The following is a 21,347-nucleotide window of genomic DNA, read 5'->3' as shown; positions in this document are numbered from 1 at the left end:
CAGAGAGTTAATACACTGAGTCCATAAAACTGGAATAAACTGTTAACTTAAAAGAATATTCAGGAGGGGAAGGAGGCTCTTAGAAATTAAAATAGAACAGCAAAAACTCAGCATAAAGGTTGGAAGACAGTTGAGACAGCCTTCCCACAAAGTAGAGGAAGAAAGACAAAGACCTGGAAAATAGGAAAGACTAGAAAATATAGATCTGTCCAAGAAAGACAATGATGAACATGAAGATGAGGAAATTTGGTAAAGAAGTAATACAAGAAGTTTCCCAGAGCTGATGACCAGAAGTTCAGACCAAACAGGCCACGTAAGTGATTAGCACGAGAAAGGGGAAGACCCATGTCCAAACTCATTGTGAGGGCTTTCTTGGTGGTGCAGTGGTTGAGTCCGCCTGCCAGTGCAAGGGACATGGGTTCAACCCCTGGTCTGGGAGGATTCCACATGCAGCACAACTAGGCCCATGCACCACGACTACTGAGCCTGTGCTTTAGAGTCCCTGAGCCGCAACAAGAGAAGCCACCACAATGAAAAAGTCCATACATGTCAATGAAGAGTAGTCCCCACTCACAGCAACGAAGACCCAGCACAGCCAAAAATAAAAATTTAAAAAGAAAACTTATTGTGAAATTCACAGCCTATGACACAGAGAAGCTTTCCAAACTTCCCAGAAAAAGATTTGATTTCACACAAAGGATCAGGAATCAAAATATCATCAGTGTTTCTAAGAACAACAGTGAAAGCTAGAATAAAATAGAGCAATACTTTCAGAATCCTGAAAGGGGGAAATATTTTAAGCCAAGACTTTTATACCAAGCTAAATCGTCTTTCCAACGTTTCAAGTAGAAAAGATTTGTTTGCAGACATGCACATTCCACAAAATTTACCAGAAGGGATTTGAAAAAGATGTCTCCAAGAAAATGAAATCCATGGAACATCTGGTGTGTTTGAAAGTCTTGAAGAGAATATTTACATGACTAGAGAGTATATGGAGAAGGCAATGGCAACCCACTCTCAGTAGTCTTGCCTGGAAAATCCCATGGACGGAGGAGCCTGGTAGGCTGCAGTCCACAGGGTCTCTAGGAGTCAGGCATGACTGAGCAACTTCACTTTCACTTTTCACTTTCATTGGAGAAGGAAATGGCAACCCACTCCAGTATTCTTGCCTGGAGAATCCCAGGGATGGGGGAGCCTGGTGGGCTGCCGTCTCTGGGGTCGCACAGAGTTGGACACGACTGAAGCGACTTAGCAGCAGCAGCAGCAGCAGAGAGTGTATGAGACTGAATCTGTAAGTACATTAAAAACAGCAACAACAAAACATTTTGTAGAAAAAGAAAAGCAATCACATCATGTGGCTCAACCAAGTATGACATTTAACAAAGCCCCAACACTGTCAGCTTCCCTGGTAGCTCAGCTGGTAAAGAATCTGCCTGCAATGCAGGTGACCCCGGTTTGATTCCTGGGTGGGGAAGATCCACTGGAGAAGGGATAGGCTACCCACTCCAGTATTCTTGAGGTTTCCTGGTGGCTCAGTTGGTAAAGAATCCACTTGCAATGCTGGAGACCTGTGTTCGATCCCTGGGTTGAGAAGATCCCCTGGAGAAGGGAAAGGCTACCCATTCCAATATTCTGGCCTGGAGAGTTCCATAAACTGTATAGTCCATGGGGTCACAAAGAATCAGACATAACTGAGCATCTTTCATTTTCAACACTGTCAGCACCAAGTTTTGATCTAACTGGAACTATGCTATAGTTTTTAGAGTAGGGAGGGAGTTTGGAAAAACTGTTCATCAGAGTTGGGGCATAAGGTCCCCCCATGGGACCTCCATGGTGATAGGTCCATGAGACAAGGCCAAACACTATAAAATCAAAAAGTAACAAGTGAAAGTGTTAGTCGCTCAGTTGTGTCCAGCTGTTTGCAATCCCATGGACTGTAGCCCACCAGGTTCCTCTGTCCATGGGATTCTCCAGGCAAGGATACTGGAGTGGTTAGTCATTCCCTTTTCCAGGGGATCTTCCTGACCTAGGGATCAAACCTGGGTCAAGACAAGCATCTTATTAGAGGTGCAGAGGTGCAAGGTGCTGCCCCTAGTAGGTCAGGAAAGTTCTGTTAATGAGAGTGTGGAAGCAGAACTCCTGTTTATCTTAACAGGTCTTAGGAACTCGTGGACTCTTTAAAGTATATGCATATATAACTTTGATCAAAAGTAAAACTAAAAAGACTTAGGAGGCAGAGATGGGAAGTGGCAGCTCCTCTTTGGAAAAGCTTGGTCACAAAAGAGAAGAAAATGGAAATTAGGCAGAACTGGACTTTGGTGAGGGAATGTAATTTACAGATGCCCCTAAAAAAGTGCCAAGATGAGAAGGAAGGGTTGAAGAGACAGCAAGGAGAGGGGAACAGGGTGGAGGAAGCATCTGGACACGGAGCCCACCTGAAGTCTTAGACCAGCACTGTTCAATATAGAAGTGTAATGAAAACCACACAGTATGTATCAATTTCTAGTAGCCACATTTTTTTTAATTTTATTTTATTTTTAAACTTTACATAACTGTATTAGTTTTGACAAATATCAAAATGTAGTAGCCACATTTTAAAAGGAAACAGGTGAAATTTGTTTTAAATAATAAATTTTATTGAGCCCAATATAACCAACATGTTACCATGACAGTAATGCAATCAATATTAAAATTTTGAATGAGATATTTTACATCCTCTTATGAAATCTGGGGATTTAGTGTGACCCAGCATGTAGTGTGCCCTTAACAGCACTTCTCAGCTTGGACCACCAGCCGCATCTCACGACCTCACAGGTGGCTATTTCTGATTACATCACAGGACCCCAGCCCCACTCTTTCCCCCAAAGAGAGAAGGGAAGAGAACCTCCTGCTGGGGTGCCCACAGGAGAAACATAATGTAATTCTCAGCACTCCCCTACGATGCAATAAACCCAGTTTCCTGGGCCCTGAAGATACTGTGCTCAAGCCACTCCCATTATTCACGATCAGGCCAGCCCCCAGGCTTGCAACCCAGCCCAAGCGCATCTCCTCTAGACCAAAGTCTTGGATTTCCCCAGTTAGAAGGAACCATTTCCCTTTCCCACCCCTGCACTTACATGTCACGTTACAGCCCCTTCACTGAACATAGATGGCCTAGAAGTAGACTCAGCCCAGGAGGGGGCTTCCCAGACCCTTCCCTCCAGGATCTTGGGTCTGCCAGGGGAGCCACATCAAGGATTGCATTGGGAGAGGGTGCCTGCTCCGCCTGGGAGTCCCAGAGCTTTATGGATCAGGTTGAGGGATTGACAGGTGAGTGGAAGGAAGACTAAGGCAAGGAGCACAGCCATCCTCCGCGGAGGTGGGGAGGCTGAGGGCCTGCCCTGACTCCACCGCTTGCCCGCTTCTGTAGGCCATCGCCAGTCACATGCACCTCAAGTGCAAGTGCCATGGGCTCTCGGGCAGCTGCGAAGTGAAGACCTGCTGGTGGTCGCAGCCTGACTTCCGCGCCATTGGTGACTTCCTCAAGGATAAGTATGACAGCGCCTCAGAGATGGTGGTGGAGAAGCACCGCGAGTCCCGCGGCTGGGTGGAGACCCTGCGGCCACGCTACACCTACTTCAAGGTGCCCACAGAGCGCGACCTGGTCTACTACGAGGCCTCGCCCAACTTCTGTGAGCCCAACCCCGAGACGGGATCTTTCGGCACGCGAGACCGCACCTGCAACGTGAGCTCGCACGGCATAGACGGCTGCGACCTGCTGTGCTGCGGCCGCGGCCACAACGCGCGCACCGAGCAGCGGAGGGAGAAGTGCCACTGCGTCTTCCACTGGTGCTGCTACGTGAGCTGCCAGGAGTGCGCGCGCGTCTACGACGTGCACACCTGCAAGTAGAGGGCGTCGCCATCGGCGCCCGCGGGTTAGAGCTCCACCCGGCGGGGGCGGGGCCCCTCCGTGGGCGGGGCGGAGGCGGGGCTCTGAGGTAGAGCTCCTCCGTGGGCGGGGCGGGGCGGAGGCGGGGCTCTGAGGTAGAGCGCCCCCGTGGGCGGGGTGGAGGCGGGGCTCTGAGGTAGAGCTCCTCCGTGGGCGGGGCGGGGCGGGGGCGGGGCTCTGAAGTAGAGCTTCCCCGTGGGCGGGGCGGAGGCGGAGCTCTAAGGTAGCGGTCCTCCGTGGGCGGGGCGGGGGCGGGGCTCTGAGATAGAGCTCCTGGAGCGGGGCGGGGTCCTTTATGGTAGGACAGGGTTGAGGCTCCTGAGTGGCATAAAGTTCTTCCCCGTCCTGGAGTGAAACCCAGGTCTTCTCTGGGGTTGGGGCTCCAGGGACAGGGATTTAGCCTGCCATTACTGTCCCCCGAAGACCACGTGGTTCCATCCTCCGGACCTCATCTGTGTAAAGGAGAATCTCCTGGCAGAATGAGCTGTGGAGAGCCTGTGGGGAACATCTTGTCCTCCTACCCCTCCCACTGAGGTCCAAGGTATATCCTCCAAGGATTCCTCCCTCAGTGATACCTGCCAACGCTCTCAACCAGGCCCTGCGGAATGGCTGGGATTTGGGTCCAGGAGATACGGCCTCGTGGCAGTAGGCTGAGGGAGGGCCTGGGACGTGCGCCCTAACTCTGTCCCAGCTGCTCTGTGCTGGGCACCAGACACCTAGGCCCTCTTCCCAGTGCCCTACTGCCACCCAGGCCCCAGCAAGGCACCGTGCAGCCTGGTCAGCTGTGCCCTCTACTTGCCACTGACAGAGTCCAAGCCTGGTTCTCCCACCTCCCTGTCTTCACGTTCCCACACGCACCCCATCTCATCCACAGGAGAGGAGCAAAGCCTCCTGTTCCGGACTTGCTGTTGCCGCCCTCATGGCCTCAGCACCTCTCTCCAGCACCCTCATTCACAGTCCTCTGTAAAGGAAAGGCAAGAAGGGGACCTAGACTCGAAGGCTGCCCAGAGTCACTGGGCTGCACTGCTGCCCAGGTCCTACTCAGCTCTGTAACCTACCTTGGAGGCTTACCTGGGGTTGTTCGGGCGATTTGGAGTCAGAGGATGATACAACACTGGAGCTACAGAGAGAGGACCCAAAGGCCCAGAGGACTGGTCTCTGCCCCAGCCCCTTATGGCCAGGACTGACCCCCAGGTCCTGCTGCTATGTCTATGGTACACCAGACCTACCTGCCACTGGCCATTGTGGAGTCTCCGGTGGGCTACTTGGCTTGGCCCTCATCACATCTGACTCATTCATCCTGTCTGGGAATGAGCAAGGCCGATGGACCCCTCAACTAATGCCCATAGGAACTGCCCACCATGTGCTGCCATGCCAAGACTTTCCTCCTCGGCCTCTGGTACTGTGAAATGTTGCCCGGCCCCTGTCCCTGAGGGCCTCCTCTCCAAGCAGGGGGAAAGACAATGGAGGGAGCTGCACACCCCACTAGGAATACGACCTTCCTCTCCTTGAATTTTGCATTTGTGGGTTTTAATTTTATTTCCAATGCTGCTATATTCACCATACACAGGAGCTAGACAAACAGATGTGTTGTTGTGGTTTTCCTTTTCTTTCTATGAAAGAAACTTTTAGTCATGGCTTGTGAGTTTAAAACAATGGGGAAAGTAAAAACAAACAAACAAAGAAGAAGAAGAAGAAACAACCAAACAAGCCTGTGGATTGTGCTGGATTTTTGGTGGTGGGTCAGCAAGGCATGGGACCTGGATTGGTCATGACCCTCTGGGAGGGGCCACGATGGGAGGTGGTGGTATATTTAGCTCAGAGACTCCTGGGGGCTCTGTGGTGGCCTCCAGAGCCAGAATTCCAGAGGAAGGAAGAAGGATGGCCACTCCAAAGAAGGAAGGAAACAGCCAGTGGTCTCAAAGTTGAGGGGGAGACAGACCTGTGAAAAGTGCAGAGAGCGGGGAAGGAGGCCTGCCTGTTGCAGGGGATGTGTGGTACAGCAAGCAGGGCACCATGGCAGCCCCAGGGGGGCAGACCCCGCAAGTCAGGGGTGCAGCAGGACATCCACCAAGTCAGCTGAAAGCCACTTCCCCAAACAGCCACAACATGCTCACTCTGTTGACATCTGAGCACTAGCTACGTGGCCATGCTTCCTGGGCTCGGGGACATGAACTCTGTGTGGGGTCCCCTTCTCAGCCTGCCATGGGGCACTCTAGGAGCCTGGTCTGACTTGGAGGCAAGACATGTTCCCTCAATTGGAGGCTCACCAGCCAGAAGCCTGTAGGCAGGAACTTCTCACTGGGCCTCACCTCCTTCTGCCCCCTTGCAAAGGCCACATTAGAAGTCACAGCTCATGCAGCTGGAATCCAGTTGGGAGGTCATGAAGGACATCCATCGCTGGCAGAGAGCTAATGTATGAAGCCAAGAACTCTCAGGGGCTCCTTCCTGCCTCTGTTCATCCTCAGGCCTGAGCTGACCCTGGACCCTGGCCTCCTCTCCACCACAGGGCATAGCTCGAGGGTCAGCAGTCTCTATATGTATGGTTGGCCAGATCCTGGAATTATGCTCAGAATTTTGGGATGGGGATCTTTCCAAGGCAAACAGGGAGAGACTCGAGGACAAGCAAAGCATACTGTGGGCAGAAGTGTCACGCTGTGCCTCCATGGCTACTGCCTACATCCACCCTCAATCCAGGGTATTCAGGGTATGCAGAGCTGGGTAGCCCTCTGAAAACTGAGGCTACAGGAGCCAGGGGATGAAGGGATGGCTTTCTCAAACCACACCTTCACCTCTTCAAGCCAAGATCAGGGTCCTTGCTTCTCTCTGTGTCCCTCCAGGCTCTCTTCCCTACTCTTACCACTGCCTCTGAGCCCTGCCCTGATATCCGAGCAGACCCACAAGAAGGGAGAAAGGAGAAGCAGGGGTGGAGGGGCATGCTGGGACAGGTGGGACATGGGGAGAGCTGATGCTGGAGCTGAGGGGAGGAGGCCTAGTCCCCACCCTCTCAGAGGTCAGGCTCAGCACAGCCGCCCTGCAGGAGCCATATGCTAGAAAGGAGGGGGCTGGGGGCAGACGGGAGCCTCATAATCAGGAGGCTTGTGCCTGCTGAGAGCAGAGGGAGGGAAGCCCAGTTCAGCTGGCTCCATGGCTAGACATCAGGGCCACATGGTATCCTTGAGAGCAAAGGAATGAAGGGTGACCCTCTGCCAACAGAGAGCCAGAGCTGGCTGGCCACAGTCCTGGCCAGGGCTGTGCAGACCCAGCATGAGCAAGAGTATCCATTCCACACAGAGCCCTGCACTGGGAGAGAGGGTTTGGGGAGCTGCCTGGTGGAGGGAGTAGGAGCCTTTCAAGGGAGGAAGGGAGGAAAGAGGAAACATGGTGATAGGAGGTCATGGCCTCATCACTCCAGACAGGACCTGGGGAATACCACCCCCATCACGCTAATGGCCACACTGGTCTTTGCTGCAGGCTCCAAGCCACTAAAGTCAGAGCCAGAAGAGGTCCAGCAAGGCTAAGGGACTAGAGGCAGGGACTTCCCCACAGTCATCCCGTGGTTAAGAATCTGCCTGCCAATGCAAGGGGCAGATTGAATCCCTGGTGCAGGAAGAGTCCACAAACCACAGGGCAGCTAAGCCTGGGCACCACGACTACACCAGCCGGCGCACCCTAGAGCCTGTGCTCTGCCACAAGGGAAGCCGTTGCAGTGAGAAGCCTAGGCACTGCAACTCGAATAGCCCCTGCTTGCTGTGACTCGAGAAAGCCCTTGTGCAGCAACAAACAGCCAGCACAGTCAAAAATAAATATAAGTAGATATAATGTATAATTTTAAAAGGGACTGCAGAGAGACACAGGGCTCTGGACTCCCAAATCCTCTGCTTTCACACTCCAAATCATTATCACCTTCCCAGGCTGGCACACCAAAGTCCCACCCAAGCCACTTGCCCTTGTTGGCTCGGGGCTCCCTGCCTCCTTCACCAGGCCCATTTCAGGGCAGGTCACCACTGCCCCAGGGCTGTAGCTGACCACCAGGGACTCCCTACTGGGGCCTCAAGGGGTCAGCTGGAGTCAGATGGACTGCAGGCAGACACTATAAAGAGGGAGACAGTGATGAAGTTCACAGGGCATTGTCCAGGCGTGGAACACAGGTGGCCAATCTCACCTGCAGGCGTGAGTCACCAGCAGAAAGACCCCAGGCCCACACAGCCCACCAGTGAATAGAGCCAGATCAGACACTCCACACGAGGGTCAGGTCCTGGAGGTGGGGGGTGACAGGGGCCCCGCTGGAGCTGCCTGTGGGCCGCATCCACAGTACACAGACAGTACAAATGGTGCGGCACCTCTTAGTTAGGGTCTGGCAGGAGTTGCCCTAATTGGCACCTGCTGAATACTAGGTGCTAGGGGCTCCACAGATGAAAGGGCAGGAGAGACGGGCTAGTCAGGGAGTGGAGGCACAGCCACAGGGTCACAAGGGTGAGACGCCAAGAGAGGAAGCGAGGGCACAGCCAGGCTTCCTAAGAGCAGAGGCCAGACACCCAGCAGGAAGGTGGAAGCTGCCTGGGAGTTGATGCAGAGGTAGGTTCTGGCTACCTGGTCTCAGCTCTCCACCAGGTGAGGCACCAGGCCCCCACTCCCCATCTCTAAGGCTCAAGGGCAGAGAGAGGCAGGACCCGACCCGAAGAGGCTCCAGGAAATGGTCGAGGGGAGCTAGCAAGAGCCTGTGTGAATGAGGAGGTGAAACTCTCAACTCTCTGCCAGCCAGGAGCAAGCCCCACCCAGAGCCTTAGTTTCCCTCCAGAGGAAGAGGAAGTGGGATGATGGGGCTCCCCTGGGCCTTTCTGCTCCTGCCTTTTGCTGATGTGGGATGCTCCCTCTCTGGAGCCCAACTGGCCCCCTTCACCTGCCAACATCAGCATGTTCCCATGAACTCTGGGCCAGCCTCCCCACCCCCAGCCTTTACCCTCAGCTCAGAAGGAGGCCAGAACACAGGGCAGCCAGCCTGCCTGGGCCTTAGAAGCCACCTCTCTGGGGAGTTTACAGCCCCTCCCGCCAGCCCTGAAGAAGGAGGAAATGGGCCTGGTGGGCCTGTTCACAGGTAGTTGAGACAGGAGAGGAATAACCATATTAAAGGCCCGGAGGTACCGGGAGCCTCACCCCACCAGGGCCCCCCCTTGGCCCAGCTCCCTGCAAATCTCACACCCCCAGGGCTTCAGCTTTGAAGTTCTGGAGGGGGTGTGGTGAGCCCCCTCCTCCTAGGACCCCCACAGGCCCTGCCCTCCCCTCCGCCCTCTTCCCTCATACTCCCACTTTCTGGGTCCTTAGGACCTGTTTCCACACTTCAAGGATGCGCTGAACCATCCCATCCCCCCATGCTGGGCCAGAATCTCCAGGGCTGGGACCCTCAGAGCAACAGGTGCAGGGCTCTGGGTCACCAAGCCTGTTACAGAGAACAGAGGACCCCCAGCCAGGTTCCCTAGTCCTACACAGTGATGGCCTTCACCCCCTACCGCAGAGCTTGGACCGGATGGGCCTCAAGGTCCTGCTGCCATGCCTTTGCCCCTTTCCTGAGCGTCTGGTCTGGGGGACATGACACAGCCCATCCTGGGGTCCGGCCTGATGGCCTGGGGCGGCCCCAGTCCCTCAGCTCTCCCTTTCAGTGGCCTAGCCCCACTCCAAACTCCATGGTCCCTCCCCAAGCCGCGTGGTCCTCTTGCCGGCAACTCATCTGCCGATTGGAACCCTGTGTCCCTTCATGAAACTCTCTGGTTGGGACTCCCAAGGACAAGGCATCCTAGCAGTCAGCAGCTTCCTCTCCAGTAGCCCCCTGGCCTCCTGGCCTGAGCAGGAGCAGGGCACCTCACACGCCAGCGCCGCACTCCAGTCTCAAGTCCAGCTTCAGTCTGGACAGCAGACAACCTCCCAGGGTGACGCCCAAGCCTTAGAGGAACAGGACCGCATCTCTGTCATCCCACCTGGGTGGGAGTTCTTCCAGTCCTTCTATTCATAGGCATTGACAGGTAAACTGAGACCTACTGGATAAAGCCTCTTTCCCCAGTGTGAGTTCATGAAGGCAAACTACCCCATTTTCTCCCTCCCTGTCCCCCCATAAAACGGGGGTATCAGGAGCAGCTAACAGAGGGCACTCCCACTTGCCACACTCCTCATCCCCGCAGATGACCTTGGCCCCAGAGATCTGGGTGATGGGCCCTTCCATACCTTCCGGGTCATCTGGGAGGCTCCCAAGAGGAGGTGAGCACGTGGTGCAGTTTCTGTGGCTCTGACATCCTTGAGCTGCGCCCCTTAGGCATCCCGTACTTCTGAGAGGTCCATCCCACAGATGCCAGGATCAGGCGGGTACCCAGGGCACTGGGGAAGCCCTGGGAAGGGCCCCAGCCTGGGAGCCGCCACTGCCTGGCCTGGCAGCTGGGACAGGAGCTACTCAGAAGGTGCTAATTGATGTTTAGATCCAGGCTGGCTCCTCAATCACGTCTCTCTCTCTTTCTCTCTCTCTTTTTTATTTGAGTCTCTGGAGCACACAGTAAACAGTCATTTGGCTCTCAGGGCCCTGCAAATTGGTGTTTATGGTATAAGGACCAGGACTCGTCCACCCAAACAGCAGACAGGGAGGGAGGCACTGGGCTGGCAGGGATGGCATGCTCTCCCGCCCATGGAGGCCCGACTCTGGGAAAGCCTTGCTTCCACTCTAAAGGAGAAGGCAGGCCTGCTCCCAGTAACCTTGATGCCTGCAGCCTGGCCTGAGGCAAGGAGCCAGCTGGTTCACCCACCAGCAAAGGGCCAGCATTGGCCAGAATCCTGCTAGCCAGGCACTTGTGTGTTTGGAGGTGGTCAATACTTGAGGCATTGTCATTAACCCAGGAGGGCTTCTTGGAGCAGGTGAGTCTCTGTGACAGAGAGGACCCTCCAAAGGGGGCTCTGAAAGTTCATCAGGGCCCTCGGATTCCCTGGGGCTCCGTGTCCAAGCTTCTCCCAGGCTTCCATTTCCTTCAAGTTTCTCCAAGTCCCTATGGCAGACGTTAGGACCCTCTACACACACACCTTCTCCCAACCATCTTCAGAACTCAAGACAGGAATGTGGGCAGACCCGGGCCTTAATGCAAGAGGTTGAACGGTGGAATTCCCAGACAGCAGTGGGGAGGTTTTGGGAGAGGAGGGAGACTTCCCAATGTCTGCCCCTTGCCTGACAGCTGGGCTGCAGAGAAGCAGGCGGGCCAGCGTAGAACCTGCGGCTGGACTTGATAGCCGTCACAGGCTCCTTAGCTCCCTCTGCTGCCTACAAGTTGCAAGATTCATTCTACCTCACCTGGCTCACCCAGTCTGTCAGCCTGCAACCTACAGAAAGGCAAAGCCTGGGGCCCTGGGGAAATTGTTTGATGTTTGGATTTGGGAAGGAGCACCATAGATCACATGTGCTTCTTCCCTGAGTGCACTTGGAATTTTCAGGTCTGAGCTACGGAACAGAAAACCAGCCCCCTCCTCTGCTCAAGAACCTTCTGTGGCTCTCCAGTGCCAAGCTGGAGTTGGAGTGCTTCAGCCTACACCCCTCACAAATTGGTCCCACTCTGAGCTAAAGGGGCACCTCTAATCTATGGATGGAGAAACTGACCTGGGCAGGACATGACTTGCCCAAGGGCACTCAGCATGTTAGTCAGGCAGAGTCTTAAGGAAAGCTGAGACCTCACATCATACATTCTGGTCCCATCTGCAGTTCACTCTCAACTTCTTCACCCTTGCCTCCATCCCTCAGTCTCGGGCATCTATCTCCTGGCCTCTGCTGAGGCCTCCTCACCACCTCACAGCCTTAATCTTTGTGGTTCCTATATCACGGTTCCCCAGGACCCAGCTGCACCTTAGGGGCCCATGCAAGGCAGAGGAGAACCTGTGTATGTTGCATGTGGGGGAGGGATCTCTGGTGCCAAGCTGATCCATCCCCAGGGCTGCAAGCCTCTGCAGGGGCTCTGACCAGTTCCAAGGGCTCAGCTATCTCCCCAGCTCTAGACCCAGCTCCCAACAGATCCACCCTTCCTAGCTCCAACCTCAGGCAGGACAGTCTAAGTCAAATTATCAGAATGCCTCAGGAGAATGCCCCTTATCTGGGAGGAGATTTGGGAGTGGTTGGGACACCTGCAGTGGGTCATCCCTACAACATGTGGCCTCAATATCAGCTGTCCCTGCAGTGATGCCAGGGGCTCCCTATGTGGATGCCTCTCCCATGGAACCTCTCCCCACCTCCCACATCAGGGTCCCCGGGAGATGACCATGAGGAAGGGTGTCCCAGGTCTCAGGATGACAGCGTAGCAGCTGGTCACGTTGCAAACAGGGAAACTGAGTCTGGGAAAGAGGCAGAACTTGTCCCAGCCTCTCAAAGTCAACAGCACACTGAGGACAGACAGAATCATACACTGCATCACCCCTGCTCTGGGAGGCCACTGGGAAGGGGCTGCATCCAGTGCGGGCAGCTCCAGCTGGGCAAGTGTCTAGGAAGGGTAGGTGCCGCCTGGGACAGGATCAGGGTCAGTCTGAGGTCAGAGTCAGCCCGGCAGGTCAGAGTGGTCTGGGGCTGCCCCTTGCCTATGTCCAGAGGGCTGGTCTTCGTGGATGTCCCCCCCAGTGTGGGGGATGGGTGGCCTCACCCAGGCTCCTGGACACATCTGCAAGTGCAGCGTCAGCTCCATGGCCCCCAGCCACTGGACTATCAGGAACTGCTCTGGCACGTCCCAGTGGCTCACAACTCTGCCAGTGCTCATCTGATGACTACTCCTAGTGGGTGTGGAGGTTGGCGAGTTCTAGCCTCTCAGATGGGGGACATGGGCACTGAGCCCACAGCTGATGCGAGGAACCCAGTGGGGCTGTTTCAGCACCCACCCACTCAGGCTAGGAGGACAGTGTGGAAGACAGCTCGGCTCAGCTTGCCCCAGAGTAGCCAAGAATAACAGGGATGGTGGCGACTCAGGTGAGGGTGCGGCAGGTGAGGACACTGAAGGTAAGAAGGATGCTGCAAGTGAGGGTGATGCAGGTGGGAAGGATAGGGTACAGGTGGGGCGGATGCAAGTGGGGACCCTGCTGCTGTGGCTGCCGCAGGTGGGGACAATGCAAGGCAGCGCGCTTCAGGTGGAGTTGCACACAGCGCAGGTGTGATGCCTCAGGCTCGGACACACTCACAGGTGGTTCAGACTCACTCTCTGCCTCTCCCTGTCACACAGCTTGCCCTATGATGGACAAAAAGAGGGGACAGCTCAGCCAGCCCAGGCCCACAGGGTCCACTCCTGCATTCCGGCCCAAGGCTGACGTGAGCAGTGGGACAGGCCCCATCCACTCTGACATGCTTCTTCAGTCAGCAGCTTCAGGAGCAGGTGTGACCACTTCCTGTCTCCCCTCCCGTGGGGCCTGGGGTGCCCGAGAATGCCACAGAGTTGACGGTATGAGGACAAACCCGGGCCCTGGAAGAGGACCAGAGGTCTCTCCAGGGCTCCCCCTGCAGCTCAAACCCAGCCTGGCCCGACGTGCTGCTGGGTAGCAGCATCCGGCAGCTAACACCCAGCCCAGACAAGCTCCCAGCAGAGCCAGCGGTCTCCGGCTCTGGGTCCAGTGTCCAGTGTCCTTGTCCAGTTAATGAGGAATAATGCTCATTCCAGAACCAGAAATCATGCTGGGCCTCCTTACACTACCTGGCCTGCCTGCTCAGGTTCTCCCATCCCTCAGCCTGGCTCTGCCAGGCCTCTGGACCTGGACTGCCTGTTGCCTTGATGTCCAGCTCTGGGCAGGCAAGCAGGCAGACATCCACCCCTTTGGGCAGCAGCAAGACACTCTGGCCATTTCTTTTCCCATCTATGACAGAACAGTGGCTGCTTTTGTCAGGGACTTGCCTTCCTCAGCCTGTCCGTCTCCCTCTCTATGACCAGACCTTTGAAGGATCAGATCACAGACCCTGATGTCCCTGGCTGATCACCTGGAAGGCTTCTGCCTCCCCACTGGCCTCCGTCACAGGGCACCCACCCCTTAAACACACCTGAGGAGCCAGGTGCCCTTTAGGGTGACCTTAGCCTCTTCCCTTACAGATAGCCCTAACATGGGGTGGTCGGAGAAGGCAATGGCACCCCACTCCAGTACTCTTGCCTGGAAAATCCCATGGATGGAGGAGCCTGGTAGGCTGCAGTCCATGAGGTTGTGAAGAGTTGGACACAACTGAGCGACTTCACTTTGACTTTTCACTTTCATGCATTGGAGAAGGAAATGGCAACCCACTCCAGTATTCTTGCCTGGAGAATCCCAGGGATGGGGGAGCCTGGTGGGCTGCCGTCTATGGGGTCGCACAGAGTCGGACACAACTGAAGCGACTTAGCAGCAGCAGCAGCAGCAACAGGGGGTGGTAGGAGGCAGCAGTCTGTGTAGGAAGAGGCTGGAGATCCCTCTTGAAAAGGGGGCTTCCCAGGGCAGGTGACCAGCTGGGCTTGCAGGTAGGGGTGGGGTGCTGAAAAGGGCAGGGCTGGCCCACCTTGACCTGGGAGCCAGAAGCAGCACCCAGCCCCCCAGGCTGGAAACAGGAACCAGCAGAAACAGACTGGTATCCCCAGAGCCAGCCTGCCCTCACTTGGTGGAGACAGAAAGCCACTTCAGAGCCTCAGGATCCCTGCGAGATGTTCACAGTCTTGGAGAGACCAGAGTGGAAAGCATGGAGCTGGACCCCAAGCCAAGTGACAGGTGTGAAGGCCAGCCCTCTGGAGCGAGAGTCAGGGCGTGCGTGGCAGATCCCGGCAGCAGACGCTGGACACCGCTACGCCTCAGGCTGGGCTTTTTAATTAACCTTGGCCACTCTGATGGGCCCCAATTAAGTGGAGAATGTGATGGCAGAGCGGGGTCAGGCAGAGAGACGGGTTTTAATTAAAGCACTGAAGAGTCCTAGCCAGGGTAGCGGTGGCCTAGGCAGGAGCGCCCCCACCTGACCGCCTTGGTCCTAATCTTGCTCCAAAGGATGCCACACCTCAGGTGGCAAGAATAAGTACTGCTTGCCCATGGCCAGGCATGGCACCCGCAGGGCCTGTGACCTCTCACCCTCTCTGCATGGCCCAAGATCAGGCAGCTCCTCTCGGAGCCACTGTCCCCACTGGCTTCCCCTCTCTCTGAGCATATACAGTGTATCCACTGTAAAGGCCCTGCTGGGCGGCACAGCACAGAGAAAAAAACCATGAAACAAACGTGAAAGTGAAGCTGAAATTGGCTTAGTCATGTCCGACTCTTTGTGACCCCATGGAAGCCCTCCATGGACTATATAGTCCACGGAATTCTCCAGGCCAGAATACTGGAGTGGGTAGCCTTTCCCTTCTCCAGGGGAGCTTCCCAACCCAGGGATCGAACCCAGGTCTCCCGCATGAAACAAATAAATGTATTAAAAATGTTCACGTGCAATAGGGGAGAGTGGAGTGCAGGGAGGGCTATTTTCAATGGAGAGGGGAGTTCAAAGGAGCATAGACCCTCAGAAAGAGGAAGGAAGGAGAAAGCAAACTCACCTGGAAGGGGGCAGTCAGTGCAAAGGCCTTGGGTCAGAACCCTGGGCACACCTAAGCTGCCTGATACCAGCAAACTAAAATGAGACGGAGGGCCTCCCTGGTGGTCCAGGGGTTAAGAATCCAAGCTGCAATGCCGGGAGCACCGGTTCAATCCTGGTCTGGGAAGATCACACATGCCGCGGAGCCGCTAAGCCCTTGGGCCACGACTACTGAGCCTGTGCTCCGGGGCCTTGCTCTACAACTAGAGAAGCCCCTGCAACAAGCAACCCGCACAGCGCAGCCGGACAGTAGCCTGTGCAGCAATGAAGACCAAGCAGAGCCAGAAATCAACAAAAATAAACACAAACTTTAAAAAATAAAATGAGAGGGAGCCAGACAGCAGAAAGTCATGGGCATGGAAGGTTTTCAGCATCACTCAGGTGGACAAGGACCACATGGGAGTTCTGAGTTGGGCCACCTGCTAGGTTCCAGGAACCAGAATGCCTGACCCCCATAACTCAGACACCAATCTGCTTGGTGCTCCCCTGGCCTTGCTCAGTGGAATGGCAAGCAAGACACTTGTGAGTCCTTGACAGATTCTGTGAGTCTGAGGCTGGTCCAGACTTGGGCTTGGAGCTGTCTGGGGGAGACGGTGGCAGGCAGGCACATGAGTCCTACCCCACAGCTGCCCATCTTTCTTCAGAACAGCTCTGCGATGACTGCAGCTACAAGGCTGACATCCTCCACGGCTGGCTCCCTCCAAACCCGAGGCTTTGGGGGTGATGCGTGAAGGAAACAGGGGGAGAGAGTGTCCTTCCCCTGGTCCTGCCAGGGGCTGCAGGGCAGGGAGAACCCAGGAAAGGACTGTTCTAACCCCAAGAGCCAGAACTGCTGTGAGGTGTGGCAGTCAGAGCAGGGGACAGCTGCCCACTGGGGAACACACACCCAGCTGCACTTGCAAGAAGCTGGCCACCCTCGGGCCAATGTGTGCAGATACCACCTGGACAGGCAGGTGAAGGAAAGAGGGGTGTCTAGGGGACCCCCATACTTTCAGCCCCAGAAACCAGTCCACATGAGCCCCTGGGGAGGCCATAACAAATTTCCATAAATGTAGTGGCTAAGACAACAGAAATTTGTTCTCTCCTGGGATTGAAGGCTGAAGTTTGAAATGAACGTGTGGGTGGAGTGTGCTCCCTCTAGAGGTCCTGGGGCAGACCCTTTCTGCGCCTGGTTCTTGGTGCCCGGGTGTCCATTGGCTTATGGCTGCGTCACCCCGGCCTCTGCCCCTGTGGTCAGGTGGCCACCTTCCGGGGTCTGTCTCAGATCGCCTGTAACAACACTTGTCACTGAATCCAGGGCCCTAATCCAGAGTCATCTCACCTCAAGATTCTCAATTAATTACAACTGCAAAGACACCATTTCCAGACAAGATCCCATTCTGAGATTCTGGACAGATGTGACTTTGGGGGGATACCATTGTACCCCCTGAAAATCCTGTGGGGTAAACCCAGGTACTACCGCTATCTGGCTGCACCACATGCAGTGCTTGCGCCAGTACATGCCACCAAGATGCTCCTAGGCCCTAATCCCCAAGGAGACTGCATATAGAAGGACTGTTATTTTAAGCCACTAGGGTTTGTGGAACTTGTCACCAGTCCATAGATAGGGACTGCTGCTGCTAAGTCGCTTCAGTCGTGTCCGACTCTGTGCGACCCCATAGATGGCAGCCTGCCTGGCTCTCCCATCCCTGGGATTCTCCAGGCAAGAGCACTGTAGTGGGTTGCCATTTCCTTCTCCAATGCAGTGAAAAGTGAAAGTGAAGTCTCTCAGTCATGTTCGACTTCTAGCGATTCCGTGGACTGCAGCCTACCAGGCTCCTCCATCCATGGGACCTACCCGGCAAGAGTACTGGAGTGGGGTGCCATTCAGGGACCAACAAACTTTTCCCTTTCCCAGGGTTTTTGAAGCCCTGAATTCATCAGATGCCTCCCATGACAGGTTGGGTACCTCTCTCCTGCTGTCCTCTGTCTGGGGGTTGAAAGGGGGAGAAGGGCCCCCCAGAGAGAGGAACAGACACCAGCCCTCTCAAACCTGAGGGTGAGTCCCAAGAGAACAGCTTGGTCCAGGTGGAGACGAGGGCTGCAGGCCCCCTCACAGTCTGTGATACGATCTGTGCCCAGACCCATGAGGGCCTGCCCCTCCTCCCTCCCTCCCCTCCCCATCAGCTTGCTGAGTGCCATGGCTCCACACCCTGGTCAGCCTGGTCCTGATGATCTCCTCCTGCTGGCTTCCTGGCCTCCAGCCAGACTGCAGTGACCACCACGGAAAGTGCCTGAGTCACTGGGGTCTTCCTGCCCCTCAAATTCCATGTCGGATATCTCTGCTGGTCCCCTGCCATCCCCAAGTGGGGCCTCTCTCCCTCCCCTACTGACCTCATCTAGAAGTTAGAGCGGGGAGGTTATGTAGGCACCAGGGACCCCCTAGCAGGCTAGGGAAGTCCATGAGCTCCTTCTCAGAATACGGTTTTATTACTACCTAACATAAAATGATTTTTCCCAGGGACGGGGGAGCCTGGTGGGCTGCCGTCTATGGGGTCGCACAGAGTTGGACACGACTAAAGTGACTTAGCAGCAGCATAAATGATGCACCATCAGAAACAGACCCAGTTATCAAAAGCTTTAAGATTTTTGTGGCATGTGACTTCAGGGGCAACAGGTTTCTATGACCTCGACGAGGATGATGGTTTCCAAAATGTACCGACTGCAGTTAGCACTTTCCAGACTGCATACATCCAGCGTGTCCTTCTGACTGCGTTCAGCTCCACAATGCTGGCAGACATGGGACTGAAGTGTTGTGCAGAAGCGGGCGCGGAATGCAGGGCTGTCGTTTCCGTCAGCCTCCGTTGCCAGCGCTAGAGATGAAAACGCTAGCTGCAGCCTGACAACCACTGTAATCTCAGTGGAGCAGGGGACAGAAACAAGATTTCATGGTTCCTGCAATGGCCACGACAGGACGTAAAATTGCCTTGAGGTTTCTGTCGCTGACAACATCATAGGTCCGGTGCATACTGCTATTTGGGAAGGTCACCTATATTCTAACTGGGAGGGGATGGTAAATGTCAGTCAGAGGGTCCTAAAAAGACGTGCTTTTTGGCATCCCAGCACGAAGCTCACTGAGAAGCACTCCCTGGACTCGCCTTACCTATTGTCTGCCCAGGCATGAAGTGAGACCAAGAACCAGATAAGAAACATCTTTCCCAGTGAAGCTGGCCTTCTAGAGAGCACTGCCATGCCCAGGAGAGCCGAGATGAGTGTTCAAGAACTGCACATTCCCAGACAGTGACCAGGAAGAGGGAGAAAAGCCCTGGGTAGGAAATGGTCCAGGGTTGTTCCTGTAAGCTGGGCCAGAGAGAGGATGCAGGGAAGGGAGGAGCCTGCGTGATATGGGGACACTGAGGCAGGAGTGGGTATGCTCAGAGTCTCACGGTGGAGAGGCCCCAGAGTCAGCCCACTCACAGGCATGGAACTGGGCCATGGTCCTTCCACTGACCCTTGACCGCTGTGTGGCTCTCGGTGGGCACACCCCCATGCCAAACACAGGCTTCCGACATAACCTAGCTGTCCCCAGACTCCAACCCAGGCCCAGGACAAGGGGCAGAATGGCGTGGGGATGGGGCAGGAAAACAGGCATGAGCATGGAGGGCATGCAGGTGCCGTCCCAGGACCCACACCACCAGAACAGCTGGCATTATCCCTGAAGCCTGCACCAGGAGGGACACATAGGAGAGAGGGCTTTGAGGCGGGTCCTAGAGAAGAAGGGCTCTGAGCTGAGCAGAGGGAAGGATTGGGCCCTCTCCACATCCCACCTGTATCTGGGACAGAAACCTGTCTCAGGGCCCCCTCTGGGCTCAGGGGTTCTTTAGAGGCCAGCTCACCAGGGGAGGGCAAGTAGGCAGAGACACCCCAATCCCCCCACCATCCCAAGAAGTTTTTTAAGAGGATACAGTTCTGCAACTGGGTCCTGGGTGTTGAGTGCCTTAGTAAGTACTGAGCTCCCCATCACTGGAGGAACCCAAGACAATGTTGCAGCCTACAGATTCACTGAAGCTCCAGTGTCTTCAGAGGCAGGGTGGGGACAGAGGAAGAGACGCTGGCAACGAACATGCTAGGATCCGAGATCCAGGGGCTCAGTTCTAACTGTGTGAACTTGGGTGGGCTTGCAGCCTCTCTGACTGCCACTAGCCTGGCATAAATGTTGCCCGCTTCACATGTGCCACACATAGAAGCTGCATGAAGTACTTACCAGGCTGGGGGTCTTAGAGGGTGTACTCATATTCCCTCTCCCTCCTGCCTCGGCTCTTTTGCTCTTTCTGGCATGTCTGTCCCTCTAACCACCCTTCCCAGGGTTCAGCATCCCTGTGTCTGACCTTGTCTCTGGACTCAGGGACCCCCCCCAAGAGGGGAGGAACTTAGCCCCAGACTTCCGCTCTAGCTCAAGCTGAAGGTGAGGATCTGGGCTGGGGGCTTTGAACCTGACAATGGCTGTGGCCATGGATGCTGGCAGGACCTCTAGCCGGCTCACTCTGCCCTCTCCTGGCCAAAGCTGGGCAGGTACACAGCTTTTCCATCCCTGGAAAGGGGACAGGGAGGTCCTGGTAGGCATTGGGGCCTCATTTTCCCTAGGCAATTGCCTAGTACCTCCTGGCTCTCTAACATCTCCTGCCTGGGGCAGGGATCCTTCCCCCTGATGTGCCCACCCTGGGCCCCCATACCTGTCTGGTCTGAAGACACCCTCTTTTCCCAAGACCAGGAGAAAAGAATCAGGAAGAAGGTAAATTCGGTAACCTCGGGTTTACATAGGAATCCACCTTATTTTTAAAACTGTGTATGTATCTTTCACATGCTCCTTCCTGTCTATTTAAGGACGCTCCTGAGGACACAATCATTTGCAGGCATTCAGCTGTGGGTCTGGAGAAGGCAATGGCACCCCACTCCAGTACTATTGCCTGGAAAATCCCATGGATGGAGGAGCCTAGTAGGCTGCAGTCCACGGGGTCGCTAAGAGTCGGACACGACTGAGCGACTTCACTTTCACTTTTCACTTTCATGCATTGGAGAAGGAAATGGCAACCCACTCCAGTGTTCTTGCCTGGAGAATCCCAGGGACGGGGGAGGCTGGTGGGCTGCCGTCTATGGGGTCGCACAGAGTCGGACACGACTGAAGCGACTTAGCAGTAGCAGCAGTTGTGGGTCAGTTCTCTAGGGAAAAGAGCCAGTAGCACCAGAAGGTTCTGTGCCCCTCTCTGGAGACACAAAACCCTGAGGGCACGATGAGTGAGCACTGTGATGTGTTTACAGCAATGAGGAGGCAGAAGGTGAGGTGTGGAGCACAGGCTAGGTCTTCCATAAATGATGAGGGCTGGGGGAGGCTGCAGCTCAAAGCAAGCGTCTGGCTCCCAAGATCTAGGGCCCTCAGCCTCTTGGAAGAGGAGGTCATCAGTGTTTGGTGCAGGAGGGCTGCCTGGGGGGTAGTGGGCAGCCCCAGGGAGAGCTGGTGAGGTCCCAGCCACCCCGGCGCTGTAAGGAGGCCCCAAGAGGAGTGGGTAGGTGGGGAGTACAGGAGAGAGGTCCCTGGACCAAGAGGCAGACCCCTAGACCAAGGCCCAGGTGATGACCTGCTTCGTGCTCTCCACAACATGCAAGATAGTGAGTGAAGGCTGCCCCAGCAATCTCACCTATGTCTCCCATCACAGCAGCTGGAGGATAGTACAGGAGAGAGTTCAAGTAGCGCAGGAGTGGAGTGATGGTACGGGGCTCACGTCGGCAGGCCACAGTGAGCTCCCAAGCAGGGGGCCACAGTAAGGCCCGAGCCTGGAGAATGTGGAGAGCAACCACAGTAGACCCCCTCTCCCT

General features: G+C 55.4%; 1 protein-coding gene across 1 annotated transcript in view; it reads left to right on the top strand.

The window, feature by feature from the left end:
• The window catches only part of WNT3A (Wnt family member 3A), a 67,424-nt gene extending 63,535 nt beyond the window's left edge, over nucleotides 1-3,889 (top strand). The window contains exon 4 of the mRNA XM_055539905.1: nucleotides 3,410-3,889. Coding sequence (XP_055395880.1) covers nucleotides 3,410-3,889 — 480 coding nt within the window. The remainder of the gene's footprint in view (nucleotides 1-3,409) is intronic.
• Nucleotides 3,890-21,347: the final 17,458 nt, after the last annotated feature.

This window comes from Bubalus kerabau, chromosome 1 (assembly GCF_029407905.1).
Source record: "Bubalus kerabau isolate K-KA32 ecotype Philippines breed swamp buffalo chromosome 1, PCC_UOA_SB_1v2, whole genome shotgun sequence".
Lineage (NCBI taxonomy): Eukaryota > Metazoa > Chordata > Mammalia > Artiodactyla > Bovidae > Bubalus > Bubalus kerabau.
The sequence above is the reverse complement of the archived record's forward strand: the minus strand, read 5'-3'. Positions and strand labels throughout refer to the sequence as shown.